This window comes from Pituophis catenifer, unplaced genomic scaffold, assembly GCF_029215685.1.
Source record: "Pituophis catenifer annectens isolate HBS135680 unplaced genomic scaffold, rPitCat1.0.hap2 SCAF_2, whole genome shotgun sequence".
NCBI classification, from domain to species: domain Eukaryota; kingdom Metazoa; phylum Chordata; class Lepidosauria; order Squamata; family Colubridae; genus Pituophis; species Pituophis catenifer.
Window position 1 is genome coordinate 161,217,013 of NW_027256882.1, and position 16,697 is coordinate 161,233,709.

The 16,697-nt window shown below is 41.9% G+C and overlaps 1 protein-coding gene across 1 annotated transcript in view; it reads left to right on the plus strand.

Annotated features, from left to right (window-relative positions):
• The first annotated feature begins 7,201 nt into the window (after nt 1–7,201).
• AMHR2 (anti-Mullerian hormone receptor type 2) overlaps nt 7,202–16,697 on the plus strand; it is a 45,731-nt gene continuing 36,235 nt past the window's right edge. The window contains exons 1-2 of the mRNA XM_070934935.1: nt 7,202–7,445; nt 15,829–15,969. Coding sequence (XP_070791036.1) covers nt 7,202–7,445; nt 15,829–15,969 — 385 coding nt within the window. The remainder of the gene's footprint in view (nt 7,446–15,828; nt 15,970–16,697) is intronic.

Sequence of the window (16,697 nt, forward strand, 5' to 3'; positions counted from 1 at the left end):
CAACTCTTGCTTAGCAACAGTCATTGTGGACCCAATTGTCATAAATTGAATGCTACCTGTATTAATTTTTCCACAGAGTGAAAATAATACACATTTTAAGTTAAGGGTAGGAGATAGAAAGAAACATAATAAAATGAAATAAAAAGAGGAAAAGAAGAGGAAAAATAAGATGCTACCAATCTTCGTTAACAGCAGTTATAGTTATATTTTATTATCTCTGGTCACATCAGAGTTTCCTTTCTAATCATCAAATCTATACATTATCAGTTGATTTCTTTTTTTGTTTTCAGTAAAAAGTCCATAAGGGTTTCCAGAGACTGATATAATAATTCATCTTTTTCTAAGTAAACAATTTTGCCATCCCTGTACTTCACAAACCATTTCTTCATTCTAGGTGTTTCAGAATCTTTCCTTTATTTGTACATTATTATTTGTCTTACAACAGTGATCATATATAAAAATAATCTTCCAGTTTTTTTCTAGTTGTCTCTCCATTAATCCCAACAAAACAATATACTTGAACCCAAAATTACCCAAAATAATCAATGTACTTGAACCCAAAATTTTCTGGCTTTTTTACAAGTTCTCCAAAGATGATAAAATGATCCTCAATGATGTCCATGTTTTCAACTTTGAGGTACATTCTAGATTATTTTTCTGGAATCATATATCAATAGAATATGATATTTTGTAATGTATTTTGTAAAAATACTTGGGTGGATTAAAATAATGTGAATTTCAATCCTTTCAACCACATGTTCTCCCGCTGTTGCGACAATATGTGATGACCAAAATGCTTAGTCTGTTTTATCATTCGCTCTTTTGCTTGTTCCTCTTCCATTTCAAATTTCAGCAAGAGTGTATACATTTTGGCAATTATATGTTCGTCGTTTGTACATAATTCAACTTGAAATTCGGTCTGCAATTCCAAATGTTTGCTGTTATGCTGTGCCACCGAAAATTCAATTAAATTGTTCTCTTGATTTCATCTTATATTGGGGCTCATGCTCTGTGCTCACTGACCATTATCCCTTTCTCCTGATGCATGTGAGAACATATATGAAAGGACTATGAAGTCCTGGGCAGGAGGCTGAAGGGCCTAGAAGCCCAAGTGATGTTTTCTTTACTCTATAACTTTAAAGAACTTGGGAATAGAGAAAACAATACTGGAAATAAACAGCTGGCCATACAGTAGGTGCCATTAGTAAGGTTTTGGGTGATTTTATACTTGGGAGGTGCTTCTGAGATTCTGGCAATAGATGAGCTGTATCTTACAGGAAGTGGGAAAATGTGTTTAGAAGGCAAACTTCATCAGATAGCTATAAATTGAACCCTGTGGTGTGTGTATGTGTGGAGAGGAAGCCCAGGAAGTGGTATCCTTGTGGATCACAAGCTACAGAGTAATTGCAAAAAGCAATCCTAGGCTGCATCAGCAGAAACAGAGGTCAAGAAAAGTCATCGTTCTACTCTCTTCTGCATTAGTCAGATCATACTTAGAACACTGGATCCTTTTCTGGGCCTTGCATTTGAGGAAGAACGGTAACACTTTGCAGGACAGCAATCTGATGAAGGAGCCTAGAAAGAATAAGCTATGAGGTATGGTTGGAGAGGCAGAGTATATTTTATTGGGAAAGAGTGTAGGCGGAAAGAAGATTGTCATGCAAAATGTAGAGCTGAGTTGTTTCTGGAGTATAGCATGAGGAAAAATTTCCTAGTGATAGGAGCACTACAAGAAAGGCCTATGGAAGCTAGCAGACTACTTCACTGGAGGATATTATTTAAACTGGATGGCCATTTGTTGGGAACGCCGTAGGTGTGGATTTCTAATGAATTCAAGTCCCTTCCAACCCTTTTGTATTCTGATTGTGAGACTATTTTTATAGACCACACCAGTTTTTTAGCTTGATATTTTAGGTGGCAACCAAGTACATACTGTATGAAGGGATCATTTTTCATTCAGCCTTTCATCCTTCCAAGGTCGGTAAAATGGGGGCCCAGATTGTTGGGGGCAATATGCTGACACTGTAAACTGCTTAGAGGGGGCTGTAAAACAGTCTAAGTGCTATTGCTATTTTCATACTAGAAGGTAGTCTGGGTTACTTTACTTGGAAGTAAGTTTTCTCTTAGCATGCTGCAATATTTTGTTCTTCTCCATTTCTCCGACTTGGAGACAGGATAATTCTCACGTGACAAACTTGATAAAAACAAATATATAAAGGTTAAAAGCAAGTTATGACCAGTGCTTCAGGTATGACTTCCAGCCAGTGGTGGGATTCAAGTAATTTAACAACTGGTTCTCTGCCCTCATTATTTCTTCCAACAACCAATTTTCCAAGCTGCTCAGAAAGTTAACAACTGGTTCTCCCGAAGTGGTGCGAACTGGCTGAATCCCACCACTGCTTCCAGCTGAATACCGTAATGATTCGAGTCAGAGTGCCCTATCCAAACATGGCTGTTTTTACACCGCAATTAACTCAAGAGGGCAGCATTGCTATGTTGGCTGTAGGAAAGTTGGCTGTCCTTTCACCACCATGAATAGTTTTGGAAATGTAGAATAAAAACAAGGACAGAAAAAAGTATACAGAGGGGGACTGGTATTTTAAAAACCTGTAGAAAAAGATTAGTTGTAGGTATTTGGAGATAATTTGATCAAGGCCTTGACCAAAATGGTAATTTTAACTCAGATCAAAGGGCAAAACCTGTTTGAGGCTTTCCTGGATAAATCTGTCACTGCTTGTACCTTATGTACTGTAAATAAAACAACGGGCTTTATAATCCAGATGATATTCTTAGAAGCAAGAGATCATTTGTCTTTTTTCCCCCCAGGGTTTTCTGTCTGCTGCTTGCTGGGATTTATTGAAAGATTTTGGGGATTGATCAAGATACTAATGCCCTTGAGATAATCAAGGTCATTTAACCACTACTTATGGTGAGATAGCTATGGCCTTCTGGATTAATCACCAGTCCCAGCAGCTCCAGCCAGGTGAGGAAAGATAACAACTGGAGACCAGTTTCCTTTCCCCCTGAGCTGTCATAACTAAGCTCTGCAATTTTGAGATGATTCTTTGTCATTTTACACCACTTCCCACGAAATGAGAATCCTGAGAACTCTAGTGCAAAGAAAGTAAGAGCCCGCTCTTGATAGACACCCATGTCCTTATTCGAGGAATATTTATTGTTCTTAACATGAGCAGATACAGGCAAAACTGGGAAGGACCGGCGCTGAGTACTGAAAAGGGAAGAGTATGCTTTGACTACAGCAAAGTTATTTATCAACCTGAATATGGCAGAGCATTGTGATGGTCATAAAGTAAAGCGAAGTGAAGCTGGAAAAATCGATGCATTCCGCAGAAGTGTTTACACCACCAACCAAAGCTGCTTCAGCTCTATTTATGCCATTGTGGGATTGTGTTTTTTAAGCAACCAAAAGGAAATAGGAGAATACAGAAACCCTTGCATACTGTACTATTGGATGGGGAAATGGTATTCGAGGTAACTGAAACAAATATACTCTTTAAGATGAAGCTTTGGATAAAACCATCCAGAGGCCAATCACCAGATATAGATCAGAGTTCCCTCATCTTTGTGGGTATACTTGGACTTTACTTCCCAGGCATCATGGCTTAAATGTAGGCTTAAGAGCAGCTCTGATGTCTAACCAAATGGCCAAGTAGCTATGAATGCTGGGAGTTGTATTCCATATTTCTTGGAGATGACCAAGCTTGGGAAATACATGTTTCTTATGGGAAATTCTCACATAAAAACTGTTGTCCCGTGCTATCACAGCAATGTTGATTAATTTCCAACAAAATTCTAAATACCTTGGGAATTTCAATGGAAAAGTATGTGGTATAAAGGTCCCTAGACTTTCAGAATAACAAGAGTTGGAAGAGACTTTGGAGGTCATCTAGTCCAAACCCCTGCTCAAGTAGGAGACCCTATGCCAGTGATGACTAACCTTTTTGCCATCGCGTGCCAAAAGTGGGGGGAGCATGGAGGGTCGCGGGTACGTGTACCCCCATCCATAATTCAATGTGCCCCACCCTCCTGTGCATGCGCACATGACCCCCACACACTTCCCCCTGCTTTTGGCGCACAATGACATGGTGGGCCCGGTAGTCCCAGTAGGCCCTTTTTTTTCCCCTCCCCAGGCTCCAGAGGCTTTCTAGGAGCCTGGGGAGGGCAAAAACAGCCTTCCCCATTCCCCCGGAGGCCTTCCAGAGGCCGGAAACAGCCAGTTTCCTGACTTCTGGTGGGACCGGAAGGCCTAAAAATCAGTTGGCCAGTGCGCACATGTGCGCTGGAGCTCAGCTAGGGCAACACTCGCGTGCCCACCAATATGGCTCCGGGTGCCACCTGTGGCACCCGTGGCATAGGTTCGCCATCACGGCCCTATGCCATTTCAGACAAATGGCTGTCCAATCTCTTCCTAAAGATTTCTAGTGATGGAGCACCCACAATTTGTGGAGGCATGTTGTTTCACTGATTAATTATTCTCAGTCAGGAAATTTCTCCTTAGTTTTAGATGGGATTTCTCCTTGACAAGTTTCCATCGGTTATTTCTTGTCCTGCCTTAAGGTGTCTTTTTTAACTTTTAAAAGTTGCCACAGGACATATTCTAATGCCAAAAAGCAGGTTTTTAATTATAAATTTTATGCAAATAGTTTCTCTTTTTACACAAGTGTCCATTCATGGTAGTACATGATTAGAGCACAGTGCTTGCAATCAGATGCCCATTCAAGTAATAATCTTTTTAGTAACCTGTCCATAAGAAAACCTTTGTCATTACATTGTAGCTGACCTCGTACAGGTAATCCTCAACTTACAACAGTTCATTTAATGACCATTCAAAGTTACAATGGCACTGAAAAAAGTGACTTATGACCATTTTTTGCACTTATGACCACTGCAGTATCTCCATGGTCACGTGATCAAAATTCAGATGCTTGGCAACTGACTCATATTTATGACGGTTGGAGTGTTCTGGGGTCATGTGATCATCTTTTGTGATCTTCTGACCAGCAAAGTCAATAGGAAAGCCAGATTCTCTTAACAACCGTGTTACTAATTGAACAATTGCAGTGATTTGCTTAACAAATGTGGCAAGAAAAGTCCTAAAATGGGGCAAAATTCACTTAACAAATTTCTCACTTAGCAACATAAATGTTGGGCTCAATTGTGGTCATAAATCAAGGACTACCTGTACAGAGACAGTTGTATGTAGCAGCTGACCATAATTTTTTTTCCACATCACTTGAAACTTCATTCTGACTGTAACAGTAATGAATACAGGGACATTCATTTCTCTCTACAGTAATTAAAAACTGAACATGGCTTTTTAGAATAATAGTCATAACAGTCATTATATTCTCTGTCCATTTGTATGGTGTGCCTATTTTACAAAAAAGTTTTATGCATGTGTCTATGTACCTGATTTTTTTAATACAGAGAGATTCCCGTTATACAGAAAATGAGCTAAAACCTGGCAGAAAGTAATTGGATCAGAGCCACAATTGGCCTTGTGCCTCAGTTCCCCAGATCAGCCCCCTGCAACCCCTCCAGCTCCAACTACATCTCCCAAGTTCTAGAATGATCAAGACTCCAGGGAGTTGTAAAGGCAGCAATTCTGGCAATGCTAGGATATCTAGAATACTGCATCCAGTTTTGGTCACCACACTATAAAAAAGATGTTGAGACTCTAGAAAGAGTGCAGAGAAGAGCAACAAAGATGATTAGGAGACTGGAGGCTAAAACATGAAGAACGGTTACAGGAACTGGGCATGCTAGTCTAGTGAAAAGAAGGACCAGGGGAGACATGATAGCAGTGTTCCAATATTTAAGGGGCTGTCACAGAGAGGAAGGGGTCAACCTGTTTTCCGAAGCACCTAAAGGCCGGACAAGGAATAATGGATGGAAACAGACTGAGGAGAGATTCAACCTAGAAATAAGGAGGAATTTTTTGACAGTGAGAACAATCAATCAATGGAACAGCTTGCCTTCAGAAGTTGTGGGAGCTTCATCACTGGAGGCTTTCATGAAGAGACTGGACTGCCATCTGTCAGAAATGATGTAGGGTCTTCTGCTTGGGTGGGGGTGAGGTTGGACTAGATGACCTACAGGGTCCCTTCCAACTCTGTTAAAATCTGTTTATCTGTTAATCTAGTTTCTAGACAGACATTAGCCTAGCCTATTACACATGATACAGTATTTATCTTGGAGTTGAGAAACCCAAGGCTTCTCAAAGTCTGCATATATGCAGCTGAGCTAAGTTGGCCTACAGTTGGCCAAATAACTTAGAACAATCTGCTATGACTGATAAGAGGTCTCCAAATTCTTAGGTAGATTGTTTCCTTGTCTTGCTTTCCAAAGCCATTATCTGTCCCCAAATTTTGAAAATAGAAAAGTTTTTTAAAATGTGAAGAAGAATAAGATGGAAATGTGCAGTATTATTATAATGCTGAAATGTTCCTATGGTCAGAACTCTATCAAGATGGGAGGGGACACACATCCCCAATTCTAATCAGTGTTTCAAAGCAGCTGGATACTTTCTCAGGGTCATTTGTACTTCTAGCTAATTAACTGGTTCTACAAAGCTAAACAACTACATACACTACACTAAGTTACAATATACGGGAGGTGGATTGTTCCATATTGATAATACTGCACTTCTGTGGTTTTTATGACACTCCTTCTCCTCCAAATTCTCCACACTCCAAATGTGCGACATATTAAACACATCTGTCAAAATGGGTTTTAAGGTTTGCTGATAACCACCTCCAAATGCTATTCTGCCTGCCTCCCACAAGCATCATTCACATGTGTATCTAAACCTGAAAAGATGTCCTTGGCCTATATAGTTGATATCTCAACTTAGGGCACTTCAAATTCTTTCCTTGAGTTTTCAGGGGAGTTGTTTTTCCTCGGATGAATGCAGCTGTCTTGTGGGAGGTGATTTTCTTTCTTTCTATGGTATCTCAGAAACATAGGAATAAAGACAGATCTAGTAGAGGTTCATTTTTGTCCTTCCTTGACTACATTCATTGCCTGCCTCCCCTGTTCGCTTGTGGTCACTAGCTGACAGGAGTCAGTCCCATCCCACACACTGGAGCTTGCCAAGTCCTTCCCACCTGGGCCTGGAGGAGAGACACCAAAGCGGGCAAGCTGGGTTTGCATACCCAGACCAGGTGCTGCTGGAAAATAGATGGGGTTCCACAGCTTTCTCCTTTGGCTTTTGATGCTGGCAAAGCAAAGTAGGTATGTGGATGCCCTGAGTAAAAACCGTAGCTGTGTCTCCTATGGATCCAATGCTCTGACTGAGGGACTGGAGCATCTTCAGGGCTTAATCTTGGAAGATGGCCGCAATGGCACAATCCAGTGTCCTCACAACCAGTGCTGTTTTGGCATCTGGGACCTGAACCAAGGACAACTTCAAGCCAAGATGCAAGGTGAGGAGGACAAATGGATGCAACAAGGGACTCTTCCCTGGGGAGTGAGGGTGAAATGGAAGCAGAATATCAGCAAGCACATTGAGTGTTTTCTGTTTCTTGCTAACAAAGGGTAGTGGGATTTTTTTTTTTTTATGTAAGAATATGTGAGTTAGGGAAATAATTCTGTCATCTGCTCCTATTCAAAAGTATGAATTTCAGGATCTTTTTTATATTTTTGCCCTAAAGCAGGAGATCATAAAGCACATGCTATTTTCTTCAAGTAGGGTTCGCCAGCTTAAAATTTTACTAACCAATCATACTAGCCCAGATTGGGATTGAGTGCAGAGGGCAAAATTCAAAATGCAACTGCTATTTCTGTGTTTTTTTGGTCTGACATGCATCAAATTTAAAGACACTATATGTGTGGGTATGGTTTCTGAAGATTGATCTGTACAGGCATTTTAGTCAACTGATGTCCCACCTCTGGCTGATTCCCAGCTGAATGGCTAAACTATTCTCCCTGTTAGAATATAGGAAGTAAAGAGATAAAATTTGGGATTGCCTCACCGAAATGTATGTTCTTCCCTTGAAATTTGTACTCATCAAGTATTCACTTACCTTTGCAAATGCATGCCAAAAACAAACGGAACCTTTCCAGATTGGTAGCTTAACGCTTCTGCTTGCTTAAGCTCACCTTCCCTAAACCTAAGAGATATGGTGGGTTGTAAGTAGACCTTGTATCTCCGAGGTGGGCGCATTTTATTATCTTTCAACTCAGATACTGAAGTGTCTTGTTAAGTGGTATATCAGTCATGTTTTATTAGACATAGTGAGATTATTTGGAGAGCTTATTTGTTATATTTCAATTCGTGCTGAAAGGAACTCACTTTGGTAGGACTTTTGTCTATTTCTCCTTCTAACAACCCTTAAAGGTAAAGTAGACTAAGAAAATATCGCCTAGTTAGTTGGCTGAGGTCCACCCAATTAGTTTCATAGTTGAGTGAAGATTTGAATCGGCTGCTCTCTGGTTTTTATTCTTTTGGCTGCGATCACCCAGGTGTCAGTCACTCTAATAATATTTAGCTTTATCTTTTTGAAGGAAAGAGAGATCAGGAAATAGAGGAGGTGTTTGCATCTCTAGAAATGTGTTCCCCAAAAAGCATGTTGTGCTATAATTCTCATCTGTGAATTTGGGGAATTATACATCAAAATATCTGCAGAGCAGCAGACTGAAAAGGGATTCCAGGTTTGTAGGGTCTTTAAAAAACAAAACAACCCCCCCCCCCCACCAACTTTAAATCCTTAAGATTCACTACTTAGGACTTAAGTGTTTTGACTAATAGCTCACTGAGCAAATATGCACTGAGGTGAACAATGGGATAAACATAGCACAACAGATAAACACATTAAACGGCAATAAACACATTAAACGGCAAGCATGAGTATTTGCTCTACTCGGGAATCTCTCACAGTAGTGAGAGCAAAACTACTTGCTTAAACACATCTTCCCCAAATCTAAGAGATATGAAGAACCGCTTCATCCAAATATTCAAGTTCTTGATTTTCCTCTTCCCCTGAATCCCCCCTCCCCCGAGGTTCTTTCATTTCAGAAACCAGCAAAAGATTTTTGAGTTAAACTGAAAAGCCAATCGTTTGCACATCTTCTGCAAGTCATCTAGAGATCTTGCCCAGTACATTCCAATCTATTTTTGGCCCATCCCTGCCTGAGAAAAAGACTGCAAACTGACTTTTCTTTTGGAGATATCTACAGCTTTCTCTGTTCTCCACACTGAATCACGCCCGGGAGCTGCAGTTACCATGGAGAGCAGCAAGGAAGATAAGGTCAGAGTACGCACTATGCAAGTGTGTAGCAAAAAGAAACAACAACATTCCTGCCTTCTTTGTCTAACAGCCACGCTTGCAGTGGGCTGGCTACCAGAAATTTGAGCGGGAAAGCTTAGCATTTCCCATGTAAAGACTGATACTCTTATTTTTGATCATGGGATTCCTTTTGGACTATGATTTCCCCAAGGAATGCTAAGTCTGACACCACACAATGCTTCTAGAGAAGCAGGGGTTAAGGAGAGCATCTGGTTTGAAGGAAACAGGATCAAGGTCATCTGAAGAGGTCTGAGAAGGCGCAGCATTTTTGGTTGGAAAACTTTGCCAGGTTTCCATTGCGTGATTCTGTAGATTCTTCTTCGTATGAGGCTTTTTTCCAGAATATTGCTTTGGGGCAAGCTACTAACTTGCACATATATGTATACCAGGGGCAACCAATTAATTTTCCCACTTGAGAAACTCGGACTGGTGTTTTTTTTTTTAATAAAAGTTTTATATTTTTTATCAACATATTCAAATGTACAGTCTTTTGTCCATCATTAATCATTATTCATTCATCTTCTTTTTTTTTATTGCAAAAGTTTTACAATTACATTTTCACCCCATTTCCCCCCCCAACCCACCCCACACTCCCCACCCTAACCCCCCCAAACTCCCCCTAACCCTCCCCCCTGACTTCCACAGAATATAATCCCATCAAAATCCCCTTTTTATAAAACTTGAACCCCTCAAACCCCCTTATAATTTTTTATCTTCACAAAATTCATACATTTCTATTTTTATATAATACTTTCAATGAAAAGCTATTTGATACTTCCTAATTTGATATTTGTCATTCATCTTATTCTTTAACTTCCATTTGCTAATTAGTTATTCGGGTCTGCTCTTCTACCACCTCCTTCCTTTATTTTAATACAAAACTGGGACTATTATGGAGGGCCGAACCAACAGGCTGAACCGGTTTTGATTAGCTGCTACTGGTAGGAATACACATTACATCTTATTTACATTTGATTTCTAATTTCTGATTGACCTAGTGCAGACCAGACAGGGACAGCCAAAAGATCTGACTGTAAAATGCCCAGGTCTGTATGTCCTGTTGAGACATACATATCCGAGGAGATACGGAGGATCCCAGATTTGCGCACTTTCCGCCGTGCCCTCAAAACATTCTTATTCCAGCAGGCTGGTCTGGCCTAACCTCCCTTTTAATTGCTTTTAAATTTGTTTTATAAATTGGGGTGTTTTAAATTTGTTTTGGGCCAAAGTATTTAATGTATTTTAAATGGTTTTTAACGTTTGTACTATGTGTATTTTATCTTTTGGCTGTTCACCGCCCTGAGTCCTTCGGGAGTAGGGCGGTATATAAATTTAATTAAATAATAATAATAATAATAATAATAATAATAATAATAATAATAATAATAATAATACAATAGTTCGTTTAGTAATTGCTCAAAGTTACAACAGCACTGAAAAAAGTGACTTATGGCTCTTTTTTTCCACACTTATGAACTTTGCAGCATCCCCGTGGTCACGTGATCAAAATTTGGATGCTTGGCAAATGGTTCATATTTATGAAGATTGCAGTATCCCAGCGTCATGGAATCCCCTTTTGCGACCTTCTGACAAACAAAATCAATGAGGAAGTCAGATTCGCTTAATGTTACTAATTTAACAACTGCAGTGAGTCACTTAACAATTGTGGCAAGAAAGGTCGCAAAATGGGGCAAAACTCACTTGACAAATGTCTCACTTAGCAACAATAATTTTTGATTTAATTGTGGTCGTAAGTCGAGGACTACCTGTATACTCTCAAACATGAACCTTGTTGAGAAAGAACCATGGTCCTAGCACAATGGCTCTATTATTTCCTGGCCCAGAAGTGTTTGGATTATAACTCTCAGAATTGTCCATCCAGAATAGTCTCATTTGAGATGACTAATATCGTGACCCAATGCATATGGATATAAGTACATTGTGGAAGGCTGATTTTTTTGATTTATTTATTAAAATTGGTTTTCATTCAGGAGCTCAAGATGGCATGCACAGTGTTCCCGTCTTCTGTTTTTTTTTTTTTTCCCTGTATATTTGGGAAGGATCCCAGATTTTAAGAGGGATGATTTTGGGGATAGGGAGGAATGAATTGTAGAAATCAGATCTTAAACGTTACCTGTTTGCAATTGATTCTTGATTCTGCTCAAACAGCCAAACTCAGATCGGGGCAAAACAGTAAACTCCCTAAAGTGGCCTTGGATGTAATTTTTCTTTCTCTCTTTTGCAGCCTCAGTGCGGGGTTTTTTTTTTCTGCCTCTTAAATACAAGCATAGTAATGGATAAACTGCAGCATAGAATACAGTCCAATCCTATCCATGTTTAATGAGAATGTTGCATGGCCTTCATGCGACAGCCCTATTTTAAGATCTTGTGGATTGGAGGGATTTATGATCCTCCCCTCTCCCATTTTGTGTTCTGTGTTACTGAACACGTGGCTCTTTCCATGCTTTTGAGGGTGGGATGAAATAAGGAATACTCCCAGATGTGGAGAGGGGAGATAGTCATAAGAGGTTTGTGCATTATTCATTGCTATCCTCCTTGATGGAAAGCATGAAAGGGAAAGAAGCAGTGAGGAAATACAGGAAAGTAATAAAATAGAAGATGAAGCTGGTTGTTTGGACTTCTCTGCCATAAATTTCCATAAATGAGGTTCACAATTGTAACATCTCCAGATTTATCAGAATGTTCCTAAAGCATTCAGCCGGGGGGGGGGGGGAGGTTGGGGGTTGGGGGGAGCGGAGAGAACATCGAACTAGATACAGGTAGTCCTCAATTTAAAACAGTTCACTTAATGACTATTCAAAGTTACAGTGGCACTGAAAAAAGTGACTTATGACCATTTTCACACTTATTGCAGCATCCCCATGGTCATGTGATTTACATTTAGATCAGTGGTGGGTTTCAAAAATTTTTACTACTGGTTCTGTGGGCGTGGTTTGGTAGGCGTGGCAGGGGAAGGATACTGCAAAATCCCCATTCCCTCCCCACTCCAGGGGAAGGATACTGCAAAATCCCCATTCCCTCCCGATCAACTGGGACTCGGGAGGCAGAGAATAGATGGGGGTGGGGCCAATCAGAGTTTTTACTACTGGTTCTCCGAACTACTCAAAATTTCTGCTACTGGTTCTCCAGAACTGGTCAGAACCTGCTGAAACCTACCTCTGATTTAGATGCTTGACAACTGACTCACATTTATGACGGTTTCAGTGTCCCTGGGTCATGTGATCCCCTTTTGCGCTCTTCTGGCAAGCAAAGTCAATGGGGGAAGCCAGATTCACTTAACCACCGTGTTACTAATTTAACAACTGCGGTGATTCACTTAACAAATGTGGCAAGAAAAGTCATCCAATGGGGCAAAACTCACTTAACAAACATCTCACTTAAGCAACATAAATTGTGGGCTCGATTGTGGTCATAAATTGAGGGCTACCTGTATGTTAATTATATTTTTAAGACGATGTTCCAGAAATTCAAAAATGGGAATAACAACATGACTGTGCCCAACTTGTGCAACTTATTCAATCTTGGTTGGCAGTCTCCTAATTATAATGCCATGGTCGGCTATTTATTCTGCTGGTATTCTTTTATTTTGCTGTTCATATATTGTTCCTATTGCTGTTTTGGAAGTCTGTAACTCAGAGAGAGTCAGGCATGATTGCAGAGGCATATTAACTCCATAAATATGTATGTATATATATGTGGGCCTTTAGTCAATTTTTGACTCCTGGAGACTGCCTGGACTGTTCCCTGCAGTTTTCTTGGCAAGGTTTTCCAGAAGTGGTTTGCCATTGCCTCTTCCTTAGGGATGAGAGAGATTGGACCAAGGTCATCCAGCTCGCTTCATGCAGAGTTTCCTGATTTCTAACTTGGTGTCTTAACCCTGTGATGGTGAACCTGTGGCACGTGTGCCCGAGGTGGCACACAGAGCCATCTTTCCAGGCACATGAGTTCTCTCCCAACTCACCTGCAGCTGCACATGCGCCCACGTCCCAGCTGGTGTTCGGCCCTCTGGTGCACATGCGCGGAATTCAGGGGATCCAGGTAGTCTTCGGAGCTTTCCTGTGCATGCACGCTCGTTTGTGCATGCCCGTAAGAGTACTTGTGTGCAGCGCGCATGTGTAGATGGTGTTCGTGTGCATGCATTGTGCATGCGATAAACTGTGCACATGTGCAAATGGTGTGATTGCACGCGCAGCGCACGGGGGAGCCAGACAAAACCTGCGTGCATGCACAGATGGTACGGTTGCATGCACAGCGCATGGGGAGAAGCCGCGTGTTAACGCAGATAGCACGTGCACGCGCAACACGCATACCTGTTCAGCTCTCGGTGAGTAAAAGGTTCACTGCCACTGCCTTAACCACTACACCAAACTGGCTCTCCCAAATGTATGTAGGTAAAGGTAGTCCTCAACTTACAACCACAACTGGGACCAGAATTTCCATTGTTAAGCAAGGCAATTCTTAAGTGAGTCAGGCCTGATTTTACAACCTTTTTGCCACGGTTATTGAGCGAATCACTGGAGTTCTTAAGTGACTCACACAGTGGTTTTGCAAATCTGGCATCCTCCATTGACTTTGCTTTGTTGGAAGCTGGCTGGGAAAGACGCAAATGATGATCACATGACCCTGGAATGCTGCAACTGCTTTAAATAGATGCTGATTGCCAATCCTCCGAATTTTAATCAAGCAGGATGCTGCAACAATCACAAATGCAAGGACCAGTTGTAAGTCACTTTTTTCAATGCCATTATAACTTTGAATGGTCACTTAAATGGATGGTTGTAAGTCAAGGAGTACCTCTATGTATGTTTTTGCAACAAAACAAAACAGCCATTCCTCTCTGCTTCAGTCCCTTTTCTAAATAAATATGTGCCAATGTACATATTTCATTCAAGATTTAAGACTTGAACAGATCTCCAATCTTGAGGCCCTGAGCATGCTGGTGACAAAAATTTAAATTCCTGTATCTTTAATTTGGCACAAAAAAACACAGTATGTTAGAAACGTAGAGCTTGTTGCAACTACAGTGAAGAATGAAAGAAAAAGCAGCAATGACTATAGAAAAGTTACCGAATAATACAATTTGGTGGAGGGCATGTGGATACCGTTACACTGTACCAACACATTTCAACCATGTAGGAGGCTGAATAAATTTAGGAGGCTGAATAAATGAAAAAAATCGGGATTCAGCTAAAAGGCAGGTCAAATCCCACAAATTCTTTGGAATGGAAAGTGGCTTGTCTCCAGTGGGTGCTCCAACACTGTATGTTTTTAAGAAGAGGTTGGACTATTTGTCTGAAATGGTATACGGCCGTGATGGTGAACCTATGGCACGTGTGCCACAAGTGGCACGTGTAGCCATATCAGTGGGCATGCGAGCTTAGCTCTGGTGCATATGCGTGCGCCGGCCAGCTGATTTTCAGGCTTTCTGGGCCTACCAGAAGTAGGGAAACAGGCTGTTTCCTGCCTCCGGAGGGCCTGGAGGGGGTGGGGAAGGGCTGTTTTTCTTTCTCACCTGGCTCCAGATCCTCTCTATGAGTCTAGGGAGGGCAAAAACAGCCTTCCCCATCCCCTCGGAGGCCCTCCGGAGGCCAGAAACAGCCCATTTCCCAACTTCCGGTTGGACAGGAAGTGACTTTTTTGCTATCCCCAGCCTCCAGAGCCTCTCTACAGGGCCTACAGGGCCATTGCGTGCCAGGAGGGGGGGTCACGTGCGCATGCGCGGGGGCGGGGCACATAGAATTATGGGTGTGGGCACATGAGAGTGCGAACCTCCCCCGCCCCCCCCCTCCTGGCACACGATGGCAAAAAGGTTAGCCATCACTGGTATAGAGTTTCCTGCTTGAGCAGGGGGTTGGACTAGAAGACCTCCAAGGCCCCCTCCAACTCTGTTATTCTGTTCTGTTCTAAATGTCTATGGAAATTCTCAGTCATCCAGGTCATGGTTGTCCCAAAGATGCTTTTTTTACCCCAAAAGGCAACTGGACTTTCTTTATTTTTCCTTGAAGACGTATGGCTTCTCATCCAAGTTCTGAAGAAGCTTCTTGGATGAGAAGCGAAACGTCTTCAAGGAAAAACAAAGAAAGTTTAGTTGCCTCTTGAAGAAAAGCCCTTTTGGGTCTGTTCTGTTTTCCTTTCCAACACGCAAGATTTAGTCCTTGCAGAGAAGCTCTCATGAACTTTGTCCTCCTGAATCCCCTCCAGGGGTAAAATTCAAAATTTTTCCCTACCGGTTCTGTGGGCGTGGCTTGGTGGGTGTGGCAGGGGAAGGATACTGCAAAATCTCCATTCCCTCCCCACTCCAGGGGGAAGGATATTGCAAAATCTCCATTCCCACTCCACTCTGGGGCCAGCCAGAGGTGGTATTTGCCAGTTCTCCGAACTACTCAAAATTTCCACTACCGATTCTCCAGAACCTGTTAGAACCTGCTGGATTTCACCCCTGATTCTCTCCTCACTTCTTTCCCTCTCTTCCTCCCCCCCCCCCCCAATCTCCATTCAGGTTGCTGGATAAGTGAAAAAGAAGCCTGTGATTCCCCAGCTTGTGAGTTTCGCTCTTCGGCTGCCATCACCTTGTCCTGTAGGTGCCGCTCTGATCTGTGTAATGCGAACATCAGCTACGCCAAGCCTGGAAACAGACCTGGTAAGAAATCTGGAGGTCAGAGGTCAGGAAGGAAATGCTGAATGGGACGGGGTGGGGGTGGGGGATAGGATGGGGGAAGATTTATGGGTCGCAAGTGGAAGTCACAGCAGAACAATTAAGGTGGCAGGGAAATTCAGGATAGAAGAATCCTCCTGCCCACTCACCCCCCCATCTCCGCCCCTAGTATTATGCAGATGCTCCTTCACAGTTCTTTCTTCTCCTTCCTGTTTTTATCTATTCTTCTCCTTGCCCTGCAAATCTTGAGAGTCTTTGATTTTTTTTTCCTTCCCAAGCAAGCTCACCAAGAGATGCAGAGCTGGATAGGTGGTGGGAAGGGAGGGAAGGGAGCTGCCTTTGTTTGAGAAGAGCACTTAACTCAGGAGAGACCTTGAGGATGCCGAGAGAAAGCCCAAGCCAGCCAGATCTCTGAGTCAAGCTGATAACTGCATACCAAAAGAGAGGGAGCTGTCTGGCTGCTCTAAGGAGAGGCTTCAGGTGAAAAGGAGAATTGTTGCTCCCAAACAAAAATTTCCCTTTAAATAAATGTGCTAAGCCAATTTGGGACTTCCAATTTGGCTGACATGGAAGGGTTGGTATGGGTTTGATTTCCTTGGTTTTCCAGTTCTGGAAGTACAGTGGTATTTAACTGGTAGGCAAGCTAGGATCAAAGGTTGTCGTTTTGAGTTTCTGCGGCCATAAATCACCGTAGTCCACTTTACATATACAAT